The following is an 8,992-nucleotide window of genomic DNA, read 5'->3' on the forward strand; positions in this document are numbered from 1 at the left end:
TCATACAATGTGATATTTCACGCCCCAAATCAATACAAGCGGCCAAATGTCATTGGACATACTACTGTACATTTCAAACAATAGGCCAATTGGTATATGGATGTGCGATCAGCTCACCAATACATTATTAATGGCTTATTTCCGTGCTTATTTCCTCGAGAAATGCATGGATAATCATTAGTGTGAAATTGCACTGGACAAACGTTTGCTCAACCACGTTATAGCCACTTGCTTGATGTGCATGCACCCAATGTTTTCCGACATTCACTCTAATCTCAAAACCAAAGTCAACCCAACTCATTTCCTTCCTATGAGTTAAAATCCGGCCGCATCAAAAACCGGCCAAGTAAATTTCTTCAAGATCCCATTACCCTTTCGTAAACAGCTGTTCAGTTGTCAAATATTGACCAAGAATCCCCATAATGTCGGGATTCCGTAGTACCTTTGGTAGTTCAAGTTACACCTAAATATCTCCCCTCTCCAGATAAACACACAGCGTATTTCATTTCAAATAGAAACTCTAAAGTAGAGAGAGAAGAGAAAAAAAAAGAGTTTCAGAAGCAGAAAGAAAAATAAAAAAATCTCTCTGTACAGCCATGGAGATCGAATCAGCAGCAACACCGATCCAGAAACCATCATTAACAAATCGTTTAAACTCATACGTAGCAGAAACCCGAGTTGGAAAACGATTCAAACTAGCAGAAAGAAAAACAACATTCACAACAGAAATTCGTGCAGGAACAACAACTTTTCTAACCATGGCATACATATTAGCAGTAAACGCTAGTATTTTAACAGATTCAGGAGGAACTTGTTCAGTTTCAGATTGTATTCCGTTATGTAATATTCAAGAAATATCCATCAGAAATTGTTCAGGTATTGATATTTCAACAGGTAGACAACTCAACATCATCAACCCAGACGTTTCATGTAAGTTTCCACCGATTAATCCAGGTTATACGTCTTGTTTAGAGCGAGTTAGAAAAGATTTGATCGTTGCTACTGTTGTTTCTTCACTGATTGGGTGTTTCATTATGGGTGCACTGGCTAATTTACCTTTAGCTTTAGCACCAGGGATGGGTACTAATGCTTACTTTGCATATACTGTTGTTGGGTTTCATGGAAGTGGTACTATTCCTTATAAGACAGCTTTAGCAGCTGTTTTCCTCGAAGGCTTAATTTTTCTTGCGATTTCAGCAGTGGGTTTAAGAGCTAAACTTGCTAAACTCGTTCCTAAGCCTGTTCGAATCAGTTCATCAGCTGGAATCGGTTTGTTTTTAGCTTTTATTGGGTTACAGAACAATCAAGGAATCGGTTTAGTTGGTTACAGTTCATCAACTCTGGTGACATTAGCTGCTTGCCCTAGAAGTTCTCGCGCTTCATTAGCACCCGTTTTATCGGCTGTGAATGGAACAGTTTCGTTACTGCAAGGAGGTACCGTATCGGGTGATATTTACTGCTTAAATCATCGTATGGAAAGTCCGACTTTTTGGTTAGGTATCGTTGGTTTTCTCATCATTGCGTTTTGTTTAGTAAAAAACGTCAAAGGAGCGATGATTTACGGTATCGTTTTCGTAACGGCTGTTTCTTGGTTTCGTAACACCGGGGTTACCGTTTTCCCAAACACCGATTCAGGTAACTCGTCTTTCGCGTATTTTAAGAAAGTAGTTGACGTCCATAAAATTGAAAGTACAGCAGGGGCATTAAGTTTTAAAGGTATGAACAAAGGGTATTTTTGGGAAGCTCTGATCACATTCCTATACGTTGATATTCTTGACACAACTGGGACCCTATATTCAATGGCTAGATTTGCTGGTTTTTCTGATATTAATGGTGACTTTGAAGGTCAATATTTCGCATTCATGTCTGATGCAGCATCAATAGTTGTAGGGTCATTGTTAGGTACATCTCCAGTGACAACATTTATAGAATCATCCACTGGTATTAGAGAAGGAGGGAGGACCGGGTTAACGGCGTTAACAGTTTCCGTTTGTTTTTTCTTTGCATTCTTTTTTACACCATTATTAGCTTCAATACCAGCTTGGGCAGTAGGACCGCCATTGATTTTAGTTGGTGTTTTGATGATGAAATCAGTAGTTGAGATTGAATGGAATGATATGAAACAAGCTATACCAGCATTCATCACATTGCTCTTGATGCCACTGACTTATTCTATAGCTTATGGTCTCATTGGTGGCATTGCAACTTATGTTGTCTTGAACCTCTTTGATTGGGGTGAAGATCTTTTGAGGAAATTAGGCATTTTGAAGAAGAAGAAGGAGGTGAAAAGGAGGGATAATGTTGAAAATGAAGGAGTCACAAATGGGAATATTAATCATACTGATAGAGATGTTAAAGCACTTGAAGTTTAAGTGTGAAGAAGAAATTAGATTTGTGTTTCTTTTTGGGATGTTTTTTTTTTTTTAATTTACTTTTAAGCAGAAGATATGGAGCAAAGGAACAAAACAAGGATTAGACAATGTAAATAAGGACATGAATATATTAAGTGGTGGTGGAGTAGTAGTTTTATGTTTTCTTGCTGTGTGTTTTTTCTTTTTTTTGTTACTTTCTGTAAATCAAAGTTTGAAACTCATTTTCTGCTTCCTTCCACTATAAAATGGGACTTCTAGAGTTGTAGATTACCTCTCCTTCAACACTAACTTTTTGTTAGTGGAATAATTACTTACTCTTCTTTCTAGCTTTTGAGGACTACATTCTCTAGGTCTAGCTAGGAGTATGCCAAAAGGAAGGACTAGCTTATTGTTGATGGTTGGAAAACAACTCAGGCCAAAGTGGTTGAGGTCCGAGGGCTAGTGAAAGTTTGGCGTAGACTTGAAGAGCTATTGAAGATTTTTTTGAGAGATGATGTGCAGCTAATAATTGGAATATTGGATAAGAAATCCAGGATATAAAGTAGAGGACTAGCTAGTAGCTAGTGCATGAGCTAGTGACAGGAGAAGATTCTTACTGCTTTGGGGGTTTGATAGCTGCATTTAGCTACTTGTTCACATTTTTTTTGTATTTGATTTGGTGGGTCTATGAGAAGAGAAAGCCGATACTAATGACTGCAGGTTGGCCGAAGGTTGGAGACGGAATTTATAGCAGTAGTCGGAAACAAAAGTCAGAAGTCCAGATATTTTGCTTCACGAAAAATCGATTTTTCTATTTCTGAAATCTACACCCAAACTAACTTTTTGTTTTTTGAGTCAAAAAATTATTTCCGGATGTGTATCCAAAAGCGCTATTAAACTTCCCTACTGGTGTCTGATGTAGGTAAAGGCGTTTATTCACTCCAAAACAGTGGCATTTGTCACTTTGGCATGCATAGACTGAATGTGATGTGAAGGTCTTGTTTACTTTGCAATTGTTTAACAGTATGGCCGGACTTAAAACTTGCCTTTCCAGCTGTTTTCTTTTGTTGTAAAGCCCCACAGCGCCACACTAAAACATTTTACTACCGCACAATGTTTTTACACTGATTTGAAATGTTGATATGATAGAAGAGACTTTGATGGAGCCACTAACTATTTCTCTAGTCTTAAATTTTACTTTTGGTTTGGGGGTGGGAGGAGATTCAAGCAACGAGTTTCAAAGGACAAGAACTATCGGTGGTCTTGTCCCCAAAAAGAAACAAATAGACAAGAATCAACAAACTTTGTGCTCCCACTAGCTAAAAATCTCTACTTCATACTAAAAGTTTAACAAAATCATTTTATGCAATGGGAATTGGAGTGTCAGCAGGGTGGATTCCAGTTCTTGGTAAATCAATCTAATCAATTTGGAACCATTTCAATGATATGGCATGCAGTTGTCTTCAATTACCCATATAACTAAATAAAAAGCCAAGGCCAAGGATAACTATAAATCTTGTACCAATTTCATATGCATCTGTGACTGTGTATAAATCAAGATTCTTGATACTGAACTTTGATGGTCTTGCTGGTACCTTTTGTAAAGAGCTAGATAACACTCCATTTTTGTTGTAATATGTGTTAAGGATACAGCTGCCAAACCAAATATCAAGGGATTGATTAGCGTATATTCTGTCTAAATATACTGTTGCCGAAACTCTGTCAATCACAGCTAACACATCTCTGCAAGTAGCCTAAGTTTAGCATGTAAAATTATATTCCTTAATGTAGAATATTCTGTAATTATAGCATTGTAAACACTATATATTGTATTGGCTATCCACCAGATGAAATATGGAATTATTCACCCAAACATTGTGTTTTGTTTTGGTATCAGCCAGACGATCCAATAACCACGCCTTTCTTCAAAAACCTGCTACAATGGCAGCACCAAAAACATCTACACTACATCAAATTCATGTCAATCACCTAGTAAACATCAAGCTGAATGATTCAAACTATGTCATACGGAAAACACAGTTCAAGCCACTATTGAAGGGCTACAGACTAGAGGGTTATGTAGATGAGACTTATCAAAAACCATCACCAACAATACCTAGCACACAACAAGGAGCACCAGCAGTTACAAATCCTGCATACACCAAGTTTGAAGAACAAGATCAAATACTCTTAGAATGGCTGCTCTCATCCCTCACAGAAGGGGTCCTAGGTTGTGTTTCAGGACTAACAACTTCAAAAGAAGTATGGGATGCTTTGGAAAAGAGATATGCTCCTAAAACTAGAGCACATCTGATGAATCTCAAAAGACAACTTCACAATCTCAAAAAAGGTAACAGTTCTATGTATGAATATTTCTCAAGGTCTAAACAAATTTTTGATGCTCTTTCAGCATCTGGAAGTACATTGGATGAAGATGATGTGCAGCAGTCCATTCTCAGTGGACTAGATCAGGCATATGATGCCATTGTGACATCTCTCAGCACTGTCGACAAGATCGACATGGATGCCTTATGTGCACATCTGATCTCGTTTGATTTAAGATTGGAACAACAACTAGTTACTCTTCAACAACCATTAGCAAACATTGCCTCTTCATCTGCTACACGGCCATATCAAAGGCAAGAGTCAGAAAGGTTTCAACCAAATCGATCCCCAAATCATCAAGGCTTTCGTAACCATAATCAATATAATCGTCAGCCTAGGAGGGATCAAGGTCAAGGGCGTGTCGAATCTGCAATCGTAAAAATCACAATGCAAGTTTCTGCTGGTTTCACAAAGATAACAATACATCACAGAGAAAAGAACCAGTTGCATATCTTGCTTTGCATGGTGGTTTTACTGACAACAATTGGGTGACTGACACAGGTGCAACTCACCACTTAACTGCCAACCTCAATAACCTCAATATCAGTCATGAATACGATGCTACTGGAAAGGTTCGAGTTGGTAATGGTAATGCACTTCACATTGAGAACATTGGTAATGCATCTTTCACTCATAACAATAGAGCTTTTTATCTTAAAAATGTTCTTCATGTTCCGAAAATCCAAGCAAATCTCCTCTCAGTTTCAAAGTTTTGCAAAGATAATAACGTATTCTTTGAATTTCACTCCAATTTCTTTGTTGTAAAGGATCTCAAGTCAAAGACAATACTGTTGCAAGGTAGGAATAAAGATGGGCTATATATTTTTGATGGTGTTCGAGAGATAAAGCCTAGCTACCCAACTGTGTTCATGTCAGACACCATTCCAATGTGGCATCAGTGTTTGGTACACCCAATGCTCCATACTGTCGTCAAAGTTATCAAGCAATTTTCCCTTCCAGTTAAGAATAAACAGTTTGAGTTCTGTCATTCTTGTCACATAAGCAAGAGTCATAAACTCCCCTTTCCTATTAGCACGATTATTATTGATAAACCTCTAAGTTTGATTGTTTCTGATCTATGGGTGTCTCCTTATTTATCTAGAAATGGTTATCGTTATTATCTTCTTCTTATGGATGCCTACTCACATTATACATGGATATATCCTCTAACTCGAAAATCAGATGCGTTTCCTGTCTTTGTGCAATTCAAAACCATGATAAAAAATCAAACTGATCTCAAAATGAAGGTTTTTCAATCACATAATGGAGGAGAGTTTAAAAAATTCACTGCTTTTCTTAACAACTCAGGAGTAGTGCATAGGTTTTCCTGTCCTCATCATCAGCCCAAAATGGTCTTGCCGAGCGTTGTATTAGACACATCACAGAATCTGTCCTAGCTCTTATTTTTCATGCCTCTATGCCAAAGTCTTATTGGTTCGATGCTATCTCTACTGCCAGTTATTTAATCAATAGAATACCAGCTACAAAAACTGAGTCAAGATCTCCACTAGAATTGTTGTTCAACAAATCTCCAGACTATTCTTTTCTAAGAGTATTTGGTTGCTTATGCTATCCCTGCCTTAGGCATTATGTCTCCAATAAACTTGAACCAAGATCATTACCATGTGTTTTTATAGGGTATAGTGGTGCTCATAAAGGGTATTTGTGCTTCCATACTCCAACCAACAGATTATACATCTCTCGGCATGTCAAATTTGTAGAAACCAGCTTTCTTTTTGATGCAAAACAACAAGTATGTTTGGATGTTTCTAATCTCACAACACCCACAACTACGTTATTATCTTCTTCTATTTTGTCTGCTCCTGCATCTGCTGCTCAAATCATCACCACAACATGTAGAAGATCAACAAACTGAGTTATTAGCCACTCCACCAGTGTCGCCTACAGTTGCAGAAATTCAGTCACCACACAGACCAGAACCAACTTCTAACTCTACAACTACTATCGCATTAGTCCCAGTTGAGGGAACTAGTGCTCAAACTTAACAACCATCTCAGAAGCATCCTATGGTTACACGAGCACGAGATGGCATCAGAAAACCAGTGAAGAAGCTCTGTCTTGTAGCATCCAAATATCTACTTGAGCAGACATAATTCATTACTCCAACTTGTTATACAAAGGCACCTAAAGATCCAACTTGGAGACCTCCTATGGATGATGAAATTAATGCGCATATTCGAAACGGAACTTGGAGTTATGTTTCATTTGAGACATGGATGAATCTTATTGGCTCTAAATGGGTGTTTCGCATTAAAAAAACCCTGATGGTGAACTTGACAGACGCAAGGCACGATTAGTTGCACAAGGATTTCATCAAAGAGAAGGGTTTAATTACGACGAGACTTTCAGTCCGGTAATAAAACCTAGCACCGTTCGACTAGTTCTCTCTATTGCTGTCTCTCACAAATAGCCACTACGACAACTAGATGTTCAGAATGCGTTTCTACATGGAATATTGACTGAGGAAGTCTATATGAAGCAGCCAGCTGGGTATGTGAATCCTAATTTTCCTATCATGTTTGCAAACTCATTAAATCTATCTACGGGTTAAAGCAAGCTCCACGAACGTGGTTCTCTCGTCTAAGCAATCATCTTCTACAGTTAGGGTTCAAAGGTTCTGTGGCTGACAGCTCGTTATTCATTAAACAAGCTCCTGGTGGTATTACTTACTTTCTTATTTATGTGGATGATATAATCATCACAGGCTCGAACACTGCACTTATAGGCAATATAATTGAGGAGTTGAAGTATGTTTTTGCAGTAAAAGATTTGAGTGAACTTAATTACTTCTTGGGAATTGAGGTAGTTAAACAACAAGGGTCATTGGTTCTTAGTCAACAAAAGTATATCACTGACTTGCTCAAGCGCACCAAGATGGATGGAGCAAAACCAGTGTGCACACCTCTTGCAGTGAATACAAATATCAGCAAACAAGGCAGTACTAAATTTGAGGATCAAACTCTCCACATAAGTGTTTGTGGTGCACTACAATATCTACATCTCACTCTCCCTGACGTTACTGTAGCTGTCAATAAGGTCTGCCAATTCATGCATGACCCATATGTTGAGCATTGGGAGTTAGTGAAGCGAATTCTCAGGTATTTGAAGCACAATGCTAACTATGGTTTAGCTAGACGTAGCTCCCCAAACAAGTCTCTTCATGCTTATTCCGACCCAGACTGGAGTTGATGGTGGTTTTTAGCTTAGGGTCAAAATCGTAAAATTATACATCTGACATGACGTCACTATGACCACTAGCACATTTATTGAATCAATCATCATGCCTACGTAAGAATTACCGGAGTACCCTTTTTTTACATGGGTCATGTTCCACGGCAGAACCCTTAACACTGACTCACATCATCTATGCCAAACCCTAATTCTCATGCTACCGCGCCAAGGCATCCCAACCATGCCAGCCGCACCACTGTGCCAATGGCAGACCATGTCAACCATATCTCCGCGCCAAGGAATGCCAACCATGCCAGCCGAACCACTGTGCCAATGGCATACCATGCCAGGCATGTCAACACTGCCAGCCGCACCTCCGCGCCAAGGCATTCCAACCAAGTCATCCGCACTTTCGCGCCAAGGCATGCCAACCGTGCCAGCCGCACCACTGCGCCAATGGCATGCTATGCCAGCCGCACCTCCGCGCCAAGCCATTCCAACATGCCAGACGCACCACATGTGCCAATGACATGCCAACCATGCCAGCCGCACCACTGCGCCAATAGCATGCCATGCCCGCACATCCGCGCCAAGGCATTCCAACCATGCCAGCCGCACCGCTGCGCCAATGGCGTGCCATGCCAACTGCACCTCCGCACCAAGGCATGCCAACAATTCCAGCCGCACCACATTTTCCAATGGCATGCCAACCACCTTTCCACACCATACCATGTCGGCCTTCCCTATGCGGCTACGAAAACAAAGGAGTGCGATGATTAACGACCACCCTTCCATTTTAGATGCAAATCTTAGCCTTCCAAGGTCGCCAAACAACGCATGGTAACCTTTGGCCCAAAATCCTAGTTTTGGCCACGCCAAACCGCGCATAGGCATGCCATGCCACATGTGACAATGGCATTCCTACCACCTTGCCGCGCCATACCATGCCGGCCTTCCCTATGAGGCTACCAAAACGAAGGTGTGCGATGATCAACGGCCACCCTTCCATCTTAGATGCAAATCTTAGCCGTCCAAGGTCTCCAAACAACGCATGGTAACCTTTG

The 8,992-nt window shown here is 40.0% G+C and overlaps 1 protein-coding gene across 1 annotated transcript; it reads left to right on the top strand.

Moving 5' to 3' along the window:
- The first annotated feature begins 338 nt into the window (after positions 1-338).
- LOC113320180 (adenine/guanine permease AZG1-like) lies at positions 339-2,618 on the top strand. The gene has a single exon (XM_026568118.1). It carries the CDS (start codon positions 597-599, stop codon positions 2,370-2,372), a length of 1,776 nt encoding a protein of 591 aa, XP_026423903.1. The 5' UTR covers positions 339-596; the 3' UTR covers positions 2,373-2,618.
- Positions 2,619-8,992: the final 6,374 nt, after the last annotated feature.

The sequence above is a fragment of the Papaver somniferum genome, chromosome 11 (assembly GCF_003573695.1).
Source record: "Papaver somniferum cultivar HN1 chromosome 11, ASM357369v1, whole genome shotgun sequence".
NCBI lineage: Eukaryota > Viridiplantae > Streptophyta > Magnoliopsida > Ranunculales > Papaveraceae > Papaver > Papaver somniferum.

Bases quoted from the DNA above. Each gene is read 5' to 3' on its own strand.
- LOC113320180 (XM_026568118.1), top strand. From the start codon at position 597: ATGGAGATCGAATCAGCAGCAACACCGATCCAGAAACCATCATTAACA.